Consider the following 18,861-nt stretch of genomic DNA (forward strand, 5'->3'; position numbering starts at 1 on the left):
TACATTTGGGGCCCCTATATTTTTTAATGTCCCAAGTCCTACTACGAGCCACGGGCACCATCTTGGCACACCGCCATTTACATGGAGTGTGTGGTGATGATGTGGTTCATGCGCCATGGCCAAATGGTGCGGCACATGAGGGACATCATAGTGCCGCTCCAGGGTGCTTATTGGGCCTCTGTTGCGGTGGACAAAGGAGCCACGTGTCGTGGCTCCTTTGGGGTAGGGTTGTCATAATTCTCTACCACCAAACAGGGACAAAATGTAGAAAAAATGTAGGACAAAATTTACCCCAAAACGTAGGACATTCAAGAAAAATGGAGGACATAACCAGCTAAAAGCCAAAGACATTATTAATTTTTTAAAAAATTAATATAAATGCTTACTTTATAGAAATCTTGTTGCATACATCTGAGGAAGCAGATTTTAGGAAAGCTCATGCTGCTAACTTCTTTCTTTCAGTTAATAATAATAATAATAATAATAATAATAATAGAATTCAAAGACATAGAGATTTTGGAGCACCTCTGAGACTAAATGCATCTGAGGAAGTGTGGCAGGAAGCAGCAGTGGAGGAGAACAAAGATTCGATTCCTTCTTTGAGCATAAAAAAACCCACTGGGCTTGTCACAGCCTTAAAAGAAAGTGAAGGCAAATCCCCTCTGAACAAATCTTCCAAGAAAACCTTGGGGCAAGTCACACTCTCTCAGCCTCAGAGTATGGCAAAGTCAAACTCTCTGAACCAACCTCCCAAGAAAACCCTCTTGAAGGCACACACTCATACACTCGCACACACCCAAGTCACCAAAGGCAAACTCTCTGAACAAACCAAGAAAACGCACTAGTCACACACTCTCAGCCCCAAGGAAAGGCTGGCAAAGGCAAACTCTCTGTACAAACCAGGATGTTTTGAAATTCATCCTGGGCAGAAATGTAGGACGTGTCCTGGATAAAGAATGCCGTCTGGTCACCCTGGTAAAATGGAGGACGTTTTGAGATTGCTCCTGGGCAGGGCTGAAATGTAGGCCTTATCCTGGATAAAGGAGGACATGTGGGCATCCAACCAAAAATGAAAGACATTTTGACATTCCTCCTGGCCAGAAGGTTGAAACATAGGACACGTCCTAGAAAAGGAGGACATATGGTCATCTTACAAAAAATAGAGGATGTTTTGAAATTCCTTCAGGGCAGAAGTCTGAAATGTAGGATGTGTCCTAGAAAGGAGACCAGAGAAGAGTTAAGCTTTGACTCTGGGCCTCACAATGTACTCTAACTCCCAGGATTCCATAGCCTTGAGCCAGAAAAAGAGTCAAACCTTGACATCTAGGCCCCACAACAAACTCCAACTCCCAGGATTCCATAGCTTTGAGCCAGAAAAAGAAGGGCTGGGGGCAGCCTGGAGGCCTCTGGGCCTCCAAGCTGCCCTCGGCCCTTAAACCGCAGCGGTGGCAAGGAGGAGCCTTGACCCCGTCCTCCTCCTCGCCGCCACGGAAGAAGGGCCGGGGGCAGCCTGGAGGCCCCTTAAACCATGGCGGCGGTGAGGATGCGGGAGGTGACGGTGCAGCGACAGAGCAGGAAAGCGGGAAGGGGAGGGAGGGAGGAAAAGAGGAGGGGAGGAGAGGGATTTTTGTCCCCAATGGCGGCGTGCATTGGGGACAAATGAGCATACGCAGATTTTGGCATACGCGGAGGGTCCGGAACGGATCCCCCGTGTATACCAAGGGCTCACTGTATTAGTTTTGACTAGAATTGAACCACCAAATAATGGAAGTTTACCAAAAAAGTTGACTCACCATTCAGCAACTGAGTGAATGAATCTACCAAGCCATGTCTGATAACTTCTGAAGGGCTACAGTTGCCTAGTCTTGGTTTATGAGAAAAGGTTAACATGTTTGCCACATAAGCTTGCACTCTTAGCTACAGGTAGCTGGCTTATTAAGGGGACTGTGGGGCAGTGCACAGAGAGTCATGAAGAATTTGGTTCTCCTTTCCTCAAAATTAGATCTTACCTGAGTGTGCTGTCCCATGGAACATGCAGAGTGAACCTCTCTGCTTGGCCCACTGTGCCTGCGGAAAGCCCCTTGCCTGTCCAGTGAATGTGGCCGTGCATTACGCAGCCGGGTCCGTTCGTGCCATGATTTTAGCTCTTCAGTCACCACTGATTTGGAGAGGGTGCGAGGGCCCAATGGGGGGCAGTCCTTCAGTGAGGGTGTGCGTACCACCCGGCTGTGGGAAACAATGGGCCTGTGGAATCTAACTGGCACCATCTCTTCCTTGTAGGCTAAGTGGGCAGAGCTGGCAGACAGAAAAGGTGGCTGACCATGACAGAACTCCATCCCAGCAGGAAGGTGACCATCAGTTACATACTCCACAGCAGGGAAGTAGCCTGAAGATGACAACAGCTTTTGGGGGTACTGACAATGGTATTCTGCTTCATGTCCCCGGCAGGTCTGGGTCTGGAAGGGCTCCTCCTTTGGTATTGAAGATGCTGGCTTCAAGAAGGAGATGTCAGGACTGCTGCTACCTGCTGATGTAGTATAAGAGATACTGGAAACATCTGAATTGCTGTCTTCTGAAGCAGAGTGAAAGGTTGGTTTGCTGGCTGGATTGGGTTTAGGTACAGAAAAGCTGTACTCAGGGACAGTGACAGTGTAATACGTGGGGCGTCGCCTTGGCAATGCACTTCTTCCACGGGTCTCCAAACCCTCCCTGGATGAAGACACCCTGTGGGACAGAAAACTATAGTGAGAATTCCAAATGTCAGCAGCTCTTGTTCTCACATGAGAGTACATCACCCTATTATTCTCCAAATCTCAGGCAGCATAACGGAATCAGTTAAGAGAAATACAGAATAGTGGGAGAAAGGTTTCAGAGTGTTTAATAAATTTATTTATGTTAACTGTTCTACTTACTTCAATAAGACCAGGACTTAGTGCCTCATTTGAAGCCCAGTTTGTTCACAAACAAACATTTAGCTTTGTTTGAAATGAAGGCTTTTTTCTTCTGGAAACATATCATTTTGGAAAAACTGACTAAAAGCTTATCAAGAAAAATCTAGTGGGCAATTTCATATGTGAGGTTGAAGAACATGAATTGTTATTGTTGTGTGCTTTCAAGTCATGTCCAACTTCTGGCAACCCTAAGGCAAACCAGGGTTTTCTGGGGCTGAGAGTGTGTGACTCACCTAAGGTCACCAAGTGGATTTCCATGGCTGAACAAGGAATTGAACCCTGGTTTTCAGGGCTCTTCATCCAATGCTCAAACCAAAACATAATGCTGGCTCTTGGAAAATGAATACCTAATCATATAAAGTTCACATGTGGAGCTAAAACAAGGTGAAAATCAGAGCTTGGAAAGGTTTTTTTAAAAAAACAAAACAAAAAAACTAGTTTCCAGAATCCTCCAGTCAGCATGGTCTTGTGCTTGGATGTAACAAAAATCCCCCAAACTTCTGCATACATTTTGGACTACAATTCTAGCACCTGTTGTAAAAAGAAAAGTAATTATATCCTTGCCACTGAAAAGCTGTAAACAAATGGAGAAAAAGTAAACTAGAATTTCCTCTGTTGCTCAGTGCCCCAATCCAGTTTTTTTTGTATTGGTAGGTTCAATACTAAATACTTCATATTCCACCTAGAAAACTGCCCCTGATCCTGCAATAAATAGTCTGTCCTTACCCACTAAAACATTCTTACATAAACTGTGACTGTCTGCAACATAGTCCAGCAGCTATGTGGTACCGTTTCATTAACCATTACTGCTGTCTCCCATACAGCTGAATCTATGAGCTCAATCAAGACAAATTTTATGCTCAGAGTTTTGTTTTTTCTGTCTATAACTCTCATTTTGGGCTATGTATATTCCACAGTTAACCCCATCCAAAGTTCTGTACTAGTAAATAAATTATCTAAAACCAAGAAGAAAGGAAGAAAGAAATCCAGACTAGTACAACACAGATCTATTTTGTGTAATTTGTTTTTCTTTTAATAAATATTTATTAATATTTTCCTCTCTTCTAGCATCTGAAATTTCTTCAGCATTGCTCTCTCCCTTTCAAGGCTATCACAGTGCTGAATGTTGTGTTCTATACAAAATTCTGCATTTGTGAAATACTGTCATGGAAATATGCACATAATCTTGCTGCAACATAACATCAAGGTATCTACTTATGTTCAAAATTCAAAGCCAGGTTAGGCAACAAAAGGGCCAATCACTATGGGCACAGTACCTTATTAGGTCCTACAGTATATTTCGTAGAGCATCAGTTAGTACCTTAATATTTGAGGTTGTCCTCTTCTTCCAAGGAATTCTGGTGTTGGTGGAGCACTGGAACCAGCTTGCCTCCTTACTTCCAGCTTCCTAGTAGGAACAAAGGTGGAGGCAGAAGTCTCAGCTCTCTTCTGAGCAGCAGGATTGGGTTCAAGTTTAATCACCATGTCTGGACTGCTGTAAGAAAATACAATGAAATGACAAGTTAAGAAGCAGCCTACTTCTCCAGTTTCCAGTCACTATCACTTTTCCTTGCCAGCAAACCTGTGAGAAACACCAAAAACTGGAAAGCACATATTCACAGTAGAAGATTAAAAGGAGACAAAATCTCACATGCTGCGCAATGATCCAAAAAATTCCTGAAAGATGCCCATCCAACCTCTGTTTAAAGTCCTCCAAATATGGAGAGTCTATCATCCTCCAAGTCCATCTGTTTCACTGTTGAACAGCTCTTACAGTAAAGAAGTTTCTCCTAATATTTATCACTGGAATAAACATTACCATAGCACTTTTCTTAAGTGCTAAAAGTCTGGCATGAACTTTAGTTTAATCATTCTTTTAACAACTTTTTGAGGTAGTTTAGTATTATTGCCATACAACATGCTAATCTGATTACTAAGAGTTCATGAATGAAGGTATATTTGATTCAGTGGCTTCAAGGTAACATACTTCATTGTCAACAGCTGCACTGCACTATACCTGCTATCATATCACTTGCCTGGCTACAGTTTAAATATGATGCTTCAGTCTAGTCTTAAAGATAAGTATAGGTAAGGAACTGAAAGCATGCAGCCAAACAGTAAACAAAGAGTTGGCCAGGTGCATGTGCTAAAAGATGGTCAACTGTTTATTAGTGTTTAAAAAGCCCAATGCATTTTGGCCACACTAGACCTTCCTCAGGGGCTGAAAACAAATATAAATACACTTAAGATATAATATACAAAAAGAACAACACTCATCAAACTGTGATATAAAAAACTGTGTTCACTGCTTGTCTTAAAGATAAACCAGAAGTGTCCTTGATCAAAGACATGAAGAGAAGGACAAATAAAGACGTTTCACCTTGGCACACTGCTGAGCTCTGAAGATTTCTTGGGCTTCTCATAGGGTTTATCCAGGCTGGTCTCTTTCCATGGGCTGTTCTGGATAGGTGAGCTTTCCACACTGGTGGCTTGCTTGTGAGTTTGTCTTTCTTGCAAGACAGGATGGGAAGACTGAGATGAAGAATTCTGCAAGGGTTGGTGTGTGGAAGCTGCACATTTTGATGGAAGATGTGAGTTCGCCATGTGGGGTTCTTAAAGAAATATGTGAAAGAATTACCATTTGCCAGCAATAGAACCTGGATGATTCCATTCAAAATCCACCAAATTTCTCACCAAATATTATCATCATCAGGGATGCATCTACACTGTAGAAATAATGCAGTTAGACACCATTTTAAGTGTTGTGGCCCCATCCTATGGAATCCTCGAATTTGTACTTTTACAAGGTTTTTTGCCTCCTCTGCCAGAGAGCCCTGGTGCCTCACAAAACTACAAATCCCAGGATTTTGTAGGATGGAGCCATGACAGTTAAACTGGTGTCAAATTACATTATTTCTATAATGCAGACACACCCTAAGTTAAACTAAATGAGGATGTTAAATTTAAAAGGAGAGTCATTAACCAAGGAAGACTGATCTGGAGGAGTGTCACGGAGGGCATGGACTACCCAAGTCTGTCATAGCATGGGAAACAGGATTTGCACTGGGAAATGCTGCAATCCACTGCCATAACTTTGTTCTGAAGCATGTGCAAGTGAGGGAAAACCACATACATAAAGTGACAAAACTACTGATAGCATCATCATCTAGCTTACCTTTCTCTACTTGAGCAGTATCTGACAGGAGGCTCTCATCAGAGGCACTGAATACTGGAGGGGAAATCAGAACAGACTTTGAAAAGTGGGATTAGTTTTTTTAAAACGTTGCAATACAGAGTGCTACCCCTGAGCCTTGTGAATATTTTATTCCAGTCCACTCTACACTTCCATATTGACATTTCCCCCCACCAACAGTGTGCCAGCATCCTGTGGTCAATAAGCATGTTCAGTCCTCATTAAACTATTTTTTCTCATTGAATTATTTTGAGGCACACACACACACACACACACACACATCATAGGATCCTCCCATATATTTCATGTTCTTGCATAAACAATGGAGTTTCTCATGCCTGCTTTTTATAAGGAATAACACTTATTACTTAAATATTGGAAATGATAGAAATATTGGAAATAATGGGTATGATAGAACAAGCACAGATCTCACCTAAAGTACGTTTTTAAGCAGTTATCAGAACACTCTGGCACTCCCTAGAAATCTGCTGTCATAAATCTCACTGAGTATCTCAAAACAGTGGGAGAAAAGCCCTCTCACTTCCTGCCACTATTAATACTAAGCTGATCCCCAGAACCTCAAACCATATCATTCAAAATACTGCATTCATGTACATGCACTTACACACCTCAAATAAATATTTCTTAATGCAGTGAATGAATAGTATTCTAAGGGATTTGCATTTCCATTTTGGGCAACTTTGTCCATATGTCCTCGGGGGGGGGGGGGGTTTAAAATTATAAAATAAAATTTTAAAAGTTTATTTTTAAATTCTTTTTACATTTTCTTTTTAAAAATCACATTTTACTGATTTTTCACTTTAATCACATGAAACTATGTACATGTAAATACATTTAGGCTTCTATGGCTGTGATCCTACATCAGGGTTGCATAGCATAAACCTCCACAAGAAGAGTTAACTGTTGATAATGTTAAGCAGCCTTTCCACTGAATTGCGAATCTGCTCAACTAAACATACAACGGCAAGAGCACTATTGTCCATTACAGTAGAGCCAGAAGGATGCATTGGAAAATACAGTTGCCACTCCATTTGCACAGACTTCAGATTCGCGACCCTTGCTTACTCATGAGGAGCAAATGGAGGGTGTTAAAATGGGGTGCTCGCCCAAGGCTCACAGGCACACACCCCTATTCATGCCTATGGGGCTCAAATATCTACGAGTTTCTGTTTTCACGGGTTAGTCCAGAACGGATCCCCGCAAAAAATGAGGGCTGACTGTAATGCTCATTCACTGGCATGACTGAACTCCTATGACTTTGAAATGAATAATTCTGCTCCCTGTCTTCAAGCTGCACTGGGCGTTATGGCACATTCTGTAGAGGAACTTACACCTAAGAAAGTCACAAACAGAATTCTGGCCCATGTTTCACAAGTAGAAGTGGAGCATGTGGCAATTTCTCATGGTGAAATATATAATTTTCTTCATTCTTCAAAGGAAAAGCACTGAGCTGAGAACATAAGGCACCACTCACTCATACTAGTAGATGGTTTTCTCAATACAGCCATTTTCTTACTGAAATTCCTAGTTTAGGAAGCAGATGCATATAATAGGTCAATCATGTGGGGATTCCAACAATTGAATGCTATTATGATTATCTTATTTGCAAGTGAGTCTTGCTGTGATGAATGGGGCTTAATTCATAGTACTTTCACATATGATTGCCAATATAAAAGGAAGTATTTGGATTAGGCACCCAGAGTTTTCTCCTTAAGACTTCCTAAGGGTTAATCTTATTCTACACATCTTTGCGTCATTCACTGCAGGTTTCTACATGCTTCCTCCTCCAGCTGGCTCTCCTTGTTCTTTCATGAGCTCTCTTTGGCAACTGCTTACAGAAAATTGCAGATTGTAGATTATTAAGCCAGGAAAAAGCCATAAAAGGTCAGCTTCCTCCCTTGATTTGGGATGAATTCCAACTAAACCACACCTTCCAAGAGTTCATTTGACCTACTTCTTATGATTTCCAGGGACAGGTACTTAATCCAAACCTCTTTCTCATTTCCAGACAGCTCCTATATTTGCACAACTGGTTTCCTGATAACTGTAAAGTGTCCTGCAGAATTTGGACTAACAAAATTATATTGATATAAGCTTTTACAAACTATAACAAATGTGCCAATACTTAATGTACTACAAGACTCTTTATTTTATTTTATTTTTATTTTTTGTTCTATTATTTCTTTGAAAATGCTTCCTGATATTTGCTATCTCAGTTTTCAGATTTGTTTAATGCTGTCCTACATTACACTGACAACAAAGAACACTCTTGTCATTCTGATCTTTATATATTTTACTTTTCAGTATTACTCTTGCCTCTTCTTTCACACAACCTTCTTTCCTTAATGGGCCCAGCTTCTCAGACCTTCCACTTAATATTCTTGTGTTTCATGCCCTTTGTGAGCTACCTCAGAATCATTCAACCTAGCACTGAACCTCCAGATAGATTCAACTCACCTTCTAAAGCTGGAGCACTGGCCCTTAGCTGTGATGAATGCCTGGCTGCTAGGTGATACTCAATGAGGGCTTGCTCTAACTCCTTCAGCTTCTTTTCCTCCTTCAGCACAGCACTTTTTCGGCGCTTCCGAACCTGCTTGGTGAGATTCTCTTCCCGGGAAAGACAACGTGAAGCCTCTGCAATTTGCAGCTGGAGGGCCAAGTCTCTCTCCAATGTGCTCAGAGGATCCTGTGGGGAAAATCAAGTATTCTTCCAAACCACGACATTCCTTAGTGGCTCTTTAGAAAGGATGAGGTGAGCCAGGATCTTAAAGGGAACACATGAGGGTAAATGTGATAGATTTCAAAATCAAACTCTACAGGAACCAATGAATTTGGGGAAACTGGATGTGTCTAAGTTGCCACCACTATCATGATTCCATCCTCAGCTTCAGCCCTCCAAACATCCTTTTAAGGTATTCCAAATTAGATAATGAGTCTTGATTGCCTTCCTTTCCTAGTTATATTCCACATGTATTCAAGACATGCACATGCTTGTCATTTTAAACTTTATTTTATATTATATAGAATATATAATATAAGGTAAATATTGTATATTTATTTAATTTATATCCCACCTTTCTTTCAGCATTAGACCCAAGGTGTCATTAACTTCCCAACTATGTTTTATATATTGGAAATTTTTTCTACAGTAACCATTGCTACATATTGGAAGGCCCTTTTTAAAGAGAGAAGACAAAGACATTTACTAGGGCTTTCTTCATTTGTTTTTAAATGCAGGCTAGATACTTTAGTACTGGGTGTTGGGAAGGTACACACCTCGATTCCCCGAAGCAATGGAGCAAGGTGAAATGTAGTGTACAAGGTACTCAAACCCCGGAAGGGCAAGCACCTTATTGGGTCCAGAGGTAAATTCCTCCCCCTACAACTAACTGCAAGTTGTAGCTGTCCATTGCCCCACAGCTGAAATTAGGCAGCAAACTATTGCAAACCATTAAAAACACACAATATACTTGTTTTAAATGGAGTTTTCCCAGTTTGCCAAATTCTGGTTATAACGTTTCCAAGGGAGCCTGAGGCAAGTGTAAAAAAAAGCCTTGGGGTTACATCTGGCCCATGCATTGCCTTCTGCCCCATTCTAGATGCTGGCAAAAGAGGTGGGAAGTGTGTCTCATGCAATACCAGTGATGTTACTAGAGCTGGCACCATAAAAGATGTGTCTGTGATGTGCATGCAACAACAGTCCAAATGGATCTCAAGTTAATAATGGGACTGAATTTTCCAAGCTGCTTGTAGTTTGAGTACTGGGGAAGGGGGTGCCATCTCTCCACTCACAGTATTAGGAGTAGGAAAGTTTTAATAATGTGCTATTTTAGAGCACAACATCTGGATTCTGCACATCTGAGCTGGCATCCTGTCAGTGGCATATGCACACATCAGGTGACCCTAAAGGTAAAGGTTTCCCCTTTGACATGATTGCCAAATTGTGTCCATCAAAGTCACCGTCTTAACTGCTGAGCCACTGCATCACAAGGTGACCCTACACCTATGTATATCTGTTTCTGGCCACTGTAGAGGCTGGTTCCCCTCCTCCCTCTGCAGTGATGAAAGCTCTTCCCTGTGGGCATACCATAGAGCCACACAGAAGTATCAGGCTATGTCCTTGTAGCCAAACGCAAAATGATAACCAGCTTCTGAGGCCCTGGTGGACCTCAGTAAATACTACAATCACTTTGGGTCTGGTTAGGAGCCAGAGCCAGATGCATCTGTAATCATCCCCCTCTTCCCCAGGCATAAATGATGAATGGCCATGGATAGGGAGCTTCAGTAACAATATGGTAGGCAAAGGGCACAATTTATTTAGTTATGCATGCAAAATTACTATGCTACATGGAACCATGCAGAACTGCAACCAAAATGTGTATGAACAGCATAGTATTAGTGTGCCAAAATGGCTGGAAATAGTCCAAAAAATACAAGCACCTTAAGATAAGGCCATGCTGGCTGCAATGTCCAATATCTGTAACATTATTGGGGTTTTTTTGGGGGGGAGGGGGGCTTGTACAGAATATGTATCCTCCTAATAACCAATTCCAGACTTTCTATCAGTCTTGCAGTCAAGTTGATTAAAAAACAGAACGGTGATCTTCCACTTTTTTTGATGCAAACTTAAGAGTGGAGTAGGGATCCTAATCCAGTAATTGTGATTTACGAGTTGTGAGCCAGAGGTGGTAATAATTCTGGATTTAGGTAATCTGCAGTTTAAAGGGTGTGTTGTAACTATATAGGATTTATGTCTTGGGCTCAGTCCAATGAACCCATCAATATGGATGGCATAAACTCTTCACAGACTAATGATGTTTCTAGACTCTAGTCTTAGTCCTACTGATCAAAAGGTATTGCATAGGTATTCCATCTTTCCCTCCTAAAGAGATTTGTGTGTGTGTGTGGTAAGAACAAGGTGGCAGCAATGGAACAACACAGAATTACAAATGGAAGACTACCAAGAGTAAATGTGCCTAACAATGGAGTAAAGGGGCAAAGAAAGCTCTGGCTGGGTGTTTCCAGACAGAGGTCTCTTCTGGCTACCCATCAGAAGGCATTGTGCAGTTATTCCATCTTTTTCTCCTTAACAGATATTCTTTGGTAGGAAAAAAGACAGGAGCAGTGATAGAAAAACAGGAGAGGGTTACAAATGGAGAGAGACACTGTCTGCAATCCAACATCCTCTGAGTATATTGTAGATATCTGCATGTGGAAATTTGCTTTGCCAGCACTACACAATCCCAATGCAGAATAGCAGTAATGTGCAACACATGTCAATGACCTGGTACCATTGTCCTATGTGCAAATGCAATGCACAGTATTGCTGTATGAGCAATTCCACTGTCACTGTCAGCAGAACACATCTTTTTCACCATGGTGAATAATTCACCCTGTATGCAATGCATAGCATAGGACTGTGCATGTCACTAAGAAGATGCCAGCCATGGTGTTAAACCCCCTTAAAATTCAGTGAATGAGGCAACATGATGATGTGATAAAAAGCCTTGGCTAAAATTGCTCTCAGAGCTATAAGCAACATGTCAATTGGATAAATTTAAGGGGGGGGGGGGAATTCCTGTATATATGTGTGTGAGAGAAACTGTGGTCAGCAAAAGAACAAATCAACTCAGCACCCACACCTTATGCCACCCACTATGGGCATAATGAGAAAGAATAAGCAGTGCCACACCCAGGCTGCCTCTTACTACAACTTTTATTAAAACAGATCACAGGAGAGAGGAAGAGAGAAATTTCACAACTTGAAAAGCAACTGATGCCACACCTTTAATGGTAGTAAGGCTTTACTATGATATTTTGCTTGAAGCCTGAAGCTTTCACATCCTTTTGGCCTTCCCAACAAAAGGTTGAACTACAAACAACCCTGAAGCCCTGTTTGTGCTGACAACTACTTCTGGCACCATGTATTTTCATGGGAATTCATAGGTAGCAAGATTCCATACAAGATATTTCTTCCCTACATACAGATGTTGTGCTTTCTGGTTTTAACTTGGTTTTAAAAGGGCAAAAGTTAAAAACAAGAAGAAAAAGTCCCATATTTCTATACAGATTAACTACTTGTTAAAAACTTGTGTGGGAAACCTCTAACAAAATAAATCACAACCTCTGCAAAATCTATCAAAAGCAGTCAAATCTCACTCTCTACAAATGGCTTGAAGAAGTCATCCACAGAATCAGTAAAGGTTCTGTGGGTTTATAGTTCAGCCTACCAATAATCAGTTTGATCTCTTGTGGAGTTATCTGATGTAATCCCCCAGTGGTGGGGGACGCGTGGAATAGTTTTAATATGGTTCCTCAACCACAGGGTACAGACACTCCACCAAAAAAAGGGTCAGAAACACTGGTGCACCCTCTCACATGCCAGAACCATAGTGAGACACAATTGCCACCATAGCTCTGATATGAGTATGAAAGCATAATTCTTTCCATTCCATTCCAGAAAGTTTCTTACCGCTCCTCTTGAAAGAATGGCTTTTTCATCCAATCTGAAAGCAGCACCAATTCGACGGCGGACATTTGGAAGCTTTTCTCCTGGCTTCAAAGGATACTCTGAAGGTAGCAATCCTGTTAGTTCCTGCCAAGAAAAGAGCAAGAGAAGGCCACCGTTCACAACAGATGCTCCCACTGAGATAAGTGATCCTAACTGGTGGTGGAATGCCTCCCCCTTGGAGGCCCAACTAGTGTCAACACTGCTTCATTTGGGTGCCATGTTAAAGCCTGAGCTTTTATCAAAGCCTTCAAAGCTAATCATTTGTTCAGATCTGTATAGATACATGGTTCAAAGGTGATTTCACCTTTTAGGTTTAAATTATTCCATTGTTGTTGTTGTAGTATGCCTTAAATTAATTTCTGACCTATGCTGACCCTAAGAGTTTTCTTGGCAAGATTTCTTCAAGGGAGTGGTTGCCTTTATCTTCCTCTGAGGTTGAGAGAGTGTGAGATCATCCAGTGGGTTTCCATGGCCAATGAGCCCATCAATATGGGATTCGAAACCTGGTCTCCAGAACTGTAGTCCAACAATCAGACCACTATACAATGCTGTCATTCTGTACCAATTTAAATTTAAGTGGTTTAAAACTAATTTTATTTGTACTCCAGATTGAGATCTTGTGATACAGGAGATATTCATATATGTGTGTGTGTGTGTGTGTGTGTTAAGTAAGTACTATTATGCAGAGTGGTCTAGTGGTTCTAGTGTTGGACTATGACTCTCAAAGACCATGGTTCAAATCTCTGCTCAGTCATGGAAACCAGCTGGGTGACCTTGGGTAAGTAATACTCTCTCAGTTCAGAGGAGGGCAAGGGCAAACTATCTCTGAACAAATCTTGCCAATAAACCCTGATGATAAATTTGCCTTAGGGTCACCATGAGTTGGAAACAACTTAAAGGCATATAACAACAAAAATTAGGCAGGGCAAAGTGGCAAAGTGAGGTGCCATGAGAGTATCAAGCTCTCATTGCTGCACCTGTTATGAATTTTATTTCGACCCTGCAATTAAAAACATACAAAAAGCCAACATTAAAACCAAATTATACTATTAACCATACTAAAAACATATACTCTAAAATATTTTAAATTAAATAATATAGTTATTGCATTATTAATTGCCAGTTATTTCTTAATTAAATGGGTTTTGTTATTGATGTACAGTATTTTTATTGTCACAGATGAGTAGAGATATTGGTGGGATTTTTCTTCCTCAGGTGCCAAAATAATTAGATTGGTCTCAGATCTTGATTGATGGAGAGAGAGAATTTGTTCTTATGCCTCAGGCAAGAAAGTATCTGAAGCTAGCTGGTAAAGGGGGCAACATATAATTCATCCATTTAGCAGAACACTTCAGATTATTTTAGTCTGTATTTTATTTTACCTTTTGCCCATGGTTTGAAGATGGATTTTGAGAGTCACTCACAAATTATTTATCAATTAAAAAAACACAGAGATAAATGGTATTTTCTTGTTTCTTTTAATGGGGCAATTCATTATTAATGTTGGAGTTTTTCATATTTCCTGGATGTCCCAGGACTGTAAGTTAACTTTTGGAACGAGAGCCTGTCTCATAAAAGGCACATAAAAGGTACCATGAAAAATACCCAGGCTTCAAACATTTCCATAACCAGTTATTTAATCATATTACTTATTAAATTGTGTTTTAGAGGGCCAGCGTGGCAAACCCTCTCTAAAGAAACATGCCAAGAAAACGCTATGATAGTTTTGCCTTAGGGTCACCATAAGTCAAAAATGACTTGGAAGCACACAAAACAACAATAATTGTGTTTTAATTTTTTAAAAGTATTATCAGGTTTTAGATTTTTCTTCTTTTAGCAATTTTGTAAGCTACCTTGGGTCCCACCCCAGGAAAAATATGGGAAAATGTGGGATACAAATTAAAGAAATAATGTGCCAAACCCTGAAGCTTTGCAGGCTACTTACTGCCTCACGCAAACACAGCCTTCTCAGCTCCTGTACGCAGGCCTCAAGCTTCTCCTCCAAAGCCTTCTGCTGCTTCCTCATGGCTTGAGTGAGGTCCTTCATGGGAGCCATGGGGCTATCTAGTCCTGAATGGGGCAAGATAGACACAGACAGACTTGTCAGGCAGTTGCTATGGGAGGGAAGGGGAAAGGGAAGCAACAGTGGTTAATGAGCCAGAAGGAGATGCCCCTTGGCAGCTTGCTGGAGCTAGCTGCAGGTCTTGCAAAGGCATCTAAAAGACCGATGTCATTAGCAGTTATCATAAAACTGGTGTGGGACTTCAAAGGAGAGGCTCTTCTGACAGCTCATCAGGTGGGTAAGGAATGTATACAGCACCAGGGACTGATTAGCTCCTGCTTCATCAGCTGCAGGCAGCTCAAGGTCACTGCAGATCAGATGAAAAGAAGACCTGGCCATGTTCCTGATCGTTAGGTTTATTAGAAAACTAAGCAAACAGATTTTCAGCTCTGCCCATAGACCAGAAAAAAGAGACAGAAAGAGCAGGAAAGACTTTGATCTTTGCAAAGCCAGGAGACAGAATTTCCAGAAGAGTTTAGTCCTCACTTAAGGGGCATCAGTCACAGAATATCTTCCAAGGATCTGAGTTAACTCACTGACTTCTTGCCAGTCACATGTAAGTCTGATCTTAGTCTGTATTGGCTCATTGTGCAACAGGAGGCCATTCCACATGTATGACTCAAGATGAATGGGTATTGGATGATTTTCTAATCTAGTATCCAGGAAATTTCTCTAGCTTAGTACTAAATGGCTAGTATGGAAGCAGTTCCCATTTAGATGTGTTTTATGATATGTGGCAACCTCATGGGCAAAACCGTGGGGTCGCGACCCTCTCTCTGGATAGCAATGCTCATCAAGATTGTGACGTGGCAGTTCTACTGGCAAACCATAGGACTTCGACTTTCTCTTGAGATGACAATGCTTTATCCATAACTAAATAGATAAGTCCATGCTGACTTAGCTGGTCTTCACATCCTGCTTCCACTGCAGAAAAGGGCACGTAACCTAGCAAATGATTGTAAGGCAAATAACGGACTAATGTAAGCTAAATGACAATAAAAGGCCCAGCCAGAAACCTGGCTGGAGGAAGGCTTGGAGGGAAGCTTGTGCACCCCATTCCTGTCTCTGCGTTTCCTTGCCGCGACAATGATAACCAAACAAGCACTTTGGACTGAAAAAGAAAGTAGATCAAGAAGCAGAGGAGAAATGTCAAACTATTGTATTCCTTCATTTCAAGCATGTTTCATAAACCTTTCAAGTGCAGAATGTACTCGTTTTTCTTTCCAAACAAGGAACTGGACTAGATAGTCCTTGCCACTTAATTTGCAGTGGTCCCTTGGTACCCGCTGGGGTTTGGTTCCAGGACCCCCCATGGATACCAAAATATGTGGATGTTCAAGTCTCATTAAATATAATGGATAGGAAAATGGTGTCCCTTATGTAAAATGGCAAAATCATGGTTTGCTTTTCAGAATTTATATATATATTTTAATATTTTCAAGCTGTGGATGTTTGAATCCATGGATAAGGAATCCGTGGATATGGAGAGCTGACTGTATGCAAATTTACAGTGCTATATAAATAAAGGTTAATAAATAATATTAATAATAATAATATGTGGTTCTAAACAGCTTTGGAAAAGTTACTTATTAGACTAAAATTCCCCAAATTCCCAAGAAACCATGGCCATTTGGGATTTGGGGAATAGTAGTCAAACAACTTTTTTTGAGTTCTGAAAAGGTTTTAAACCTAGAAAATCACATTTAGACTATGTTTGTCCTTTCTTTTAATTTCAATATAGGCTAAAAATATTTAACGCCTTACAAAATAGGAACATTGTAGCATGGAAAAGCCAATACTCATCTTGTACAGACTTCTATGCTGAAATCTTTTTGATAATTGTACCATCTTAATTCCCTTGTTTCCATGCATTATAGATCCTATGGAGCATTTGTGCAGTGGAGCAAACTCACTGAACAAATTACCTTGTGAGAAAGAAAAAACCATTATGCCACATTTCATATGCAACATTTTCCTACATGCACAAGAATCTTATTGTATAGAATCAGCCCTCCTTATCCACTGATTTTTTTATCCAACGATTCAAGCATCCACAGCTTGAAAATATTCCAAAACAGTATAAATTCCAAATAGCAAACCTTGATTTTCCATTTTATATAAAGGACACCATTTTGTTATGTCATTATATTTAATGAGACTTGAGCATCCATGGATTTTGTTACCATGGGGGGGGGGGGGGCTCGAACCAAACCCCAGTGAATAACAAGGGTCCACTGTATATATTTCCAATTTGGCCAACTGATTTACTTTTGCAACTGATATTTTGTTTCAAGCTTTGTAGCATTTATAACAGGAAAGCAATTTTTAAAGTTTATAAATAACTAAAGAAACAGAAGCACTGGGCAGCTCTCTCTCTCTATATATATGTGTGTGTGTGTGTGTGTGTGTGTGTGTACACACACACACACACACACAACACTGCCATAGATTTTTAATGAAATACTCTCCTGAAAGTTACCTACTTAAAACAAAGGGAGTTCACTCCTCCTTTCAATAACATTCTGCCTCAATTGTAAGACCATCTGTTTTCTAAGGGATTTTTTTTTCCTGTTGGTTACTAGTTACATTACAAAATAAGGGGCATTTAAAAGCACCACGCAAAAGAACACTCCATCTTTCCACACTGTGGATGTCACCTGTTCCTAGATATGTGCACTAATGCAAGACCACAATCTTACTTTGGAATCCTACACCTCCCCCAACTAAACATTTTGGTTTATGTCACAGTCCAGCTGGGGAAAAACAAAATACAAGGGCTGCTCTGACTAACAAAGTGTGTATGTGGAGTCTTTCCACAGCTATGCTTTTGTTTCACTGGCCACAATGTTCAAGCAGCTCCATTGACAGCTACTAGCTTAGTCTTCTGACCACAGTCTAGAGTACCTCAAAGTTCTGTAGCAGAAGGAAGACCCCACAAAGCTTGTTTCAGCTTGTTGACATGGGAAAAATCCAGGAAATGATGCTGTCATTGGAGGATTTCCCCCTCTTACTCACCTGACTGCACTATGATCCCACTGTCTGTGTCACTTGTCTCATCCTTACTCCTACTCTTCATGGCCAGACTCTGGATGCTAGAAGGAGGTAGTGTGATCACACTTGGAAAAGCCGTACTGTCTTCTGCTAACACAAAAACAAGACCAAGTCTAAGGTATGCTTTAAAGACACACATACATACAAATCTCAATTCACATTACCCCATTTACATTTCAAATGTACAATATTTCACCAGAAATAAATAAATAAATGGAAGTCTCACCCACATTGCATAACTCTTCTTGTGCAGTTAAGGGAGGTGGAGTGGCAGGAGGGTCAGGTGAGCTGGAGTACTGGTATAAGAAAAGCTGACTTGACTGGATTTCTTCTACCTGCCTTGGATGGGGGAAGACAACAACTACAGTCTTGGTGTTGCAGTCTTGGAAGGAAAGGGTTTCCCTTGTCTGCTTAAAAAGCAGGGTTTGAGGGGGAGGAAGAACCTAGAATCTTGGGTGCTTTTGGTGCAGTTGAAGGGAAGGATTTCTTCTGCCTGCTTAAATGGAGGAGTCATGATGGTGAGAGAGCAAGTGGGTAACACTAACAATGCCAAAAGGGATAATTCTGCTAAGACCATTACAGTAAAAAGGCCAAAGAACCTTGTGTCATTTTAAAGCCTTCCTACCAATCAGTGAAGACTGAGAGGAAAGAGAAAAAACATGGGGTATTATATATAATGACATGTGGATGGGCTTTTAATTTTTAGTGGATATTGTACAAGAGGTGTGCTGCTTCTCTTATTGGTGTGTCCTCTGCACCTGCTGCAGATGACACAATGGCCTGTTACAGACAGGCCAAAATAAAGCTGCTTCGAGTCACTTTGGAGATATGGTATTTCAATGATGCAAGCGTCCTAAGAGTCCAAAAGCCGCACCAAAGCCACGCTCCAGTCCTAAGGACTGGAGTGCAGGTTTGGTGTGGCTTTTGGACTCTTAGGACTTATGCATCATTGAAATACCATACCTCCAAAGTGACTCGAAGCAGCTTTATTTTGGCCTGTCTGTAACAGGCCAATAGATTTATTCCCCACCTCATGCTTTTTCCACCTGTGAAATCTGCTGGAGAAGTTGCA

The 18,861-nt window shown here is 41.0% G+C and overlaps 1 protein-coding gene across 1 annotated transcript in view; it reads right to left on the bottom strand.

The window, feature by feature from the left end:
- Positions 1 to 18,861, bottom strand: part of INAVA (innate immunity activator) — a 56,760-nt gene that overhangs the window by 3,940 nt on the left and 33,959 nt on the right. The window contains exons 2-9 of the mRNA XM_042464164.1: positions 17,754 to 17,876; positions 14,622 to 14,746; positions 12,638 to 12,760; positions 8,623 to 8,851; positions 6,127 to 6,180; positions 5,332 to 5,563; positions 4,273 to 4,446; positions 2,010 to 2,724 (exon numbers count right to left, since the gene is read on the bottom strand). Of these exons, the coding sequence (XP_042320098.1) occupies positions 2,010 to 2,724; positions 4,273 to 4,446; positions 5,332 to 5,563; positions 6,127 to 6,180; positions 8,623 to 8,851; positions 12,638 to 12,760; positions 14,622 to 14,746; positions 17,754 to 17,876 (1,775 nt within the window). The remainder of the gene's footprint in view (positions 1 to 2,009; positions 2,725 to 4,272; positions 4,447 to 5,331; positions 5,564 to 6,126; positions 6,181 to 8,622; positions 8,852 to 12,637; positions 12,761 to 14,621; positions 14,747 to 17,753; positions 17,877 to 18,861) is intronic.

Source organism: Sceloporus undulatus, chromosome 4 (genome assembly GCF_019175285.1).
Source record: "Sceloporus undulatus isolate JIND9_A2432 ecotype Alabama chromosome 4, SceUnd_v1.1, whole genome shotgun sequence".
Lineage (NCBI taxonomy): Eukaryota > Metazoa > Chordata > Lepidosauria > Squamata > Phrynosomatidae > Sceloporus > Sceloporus undulatus.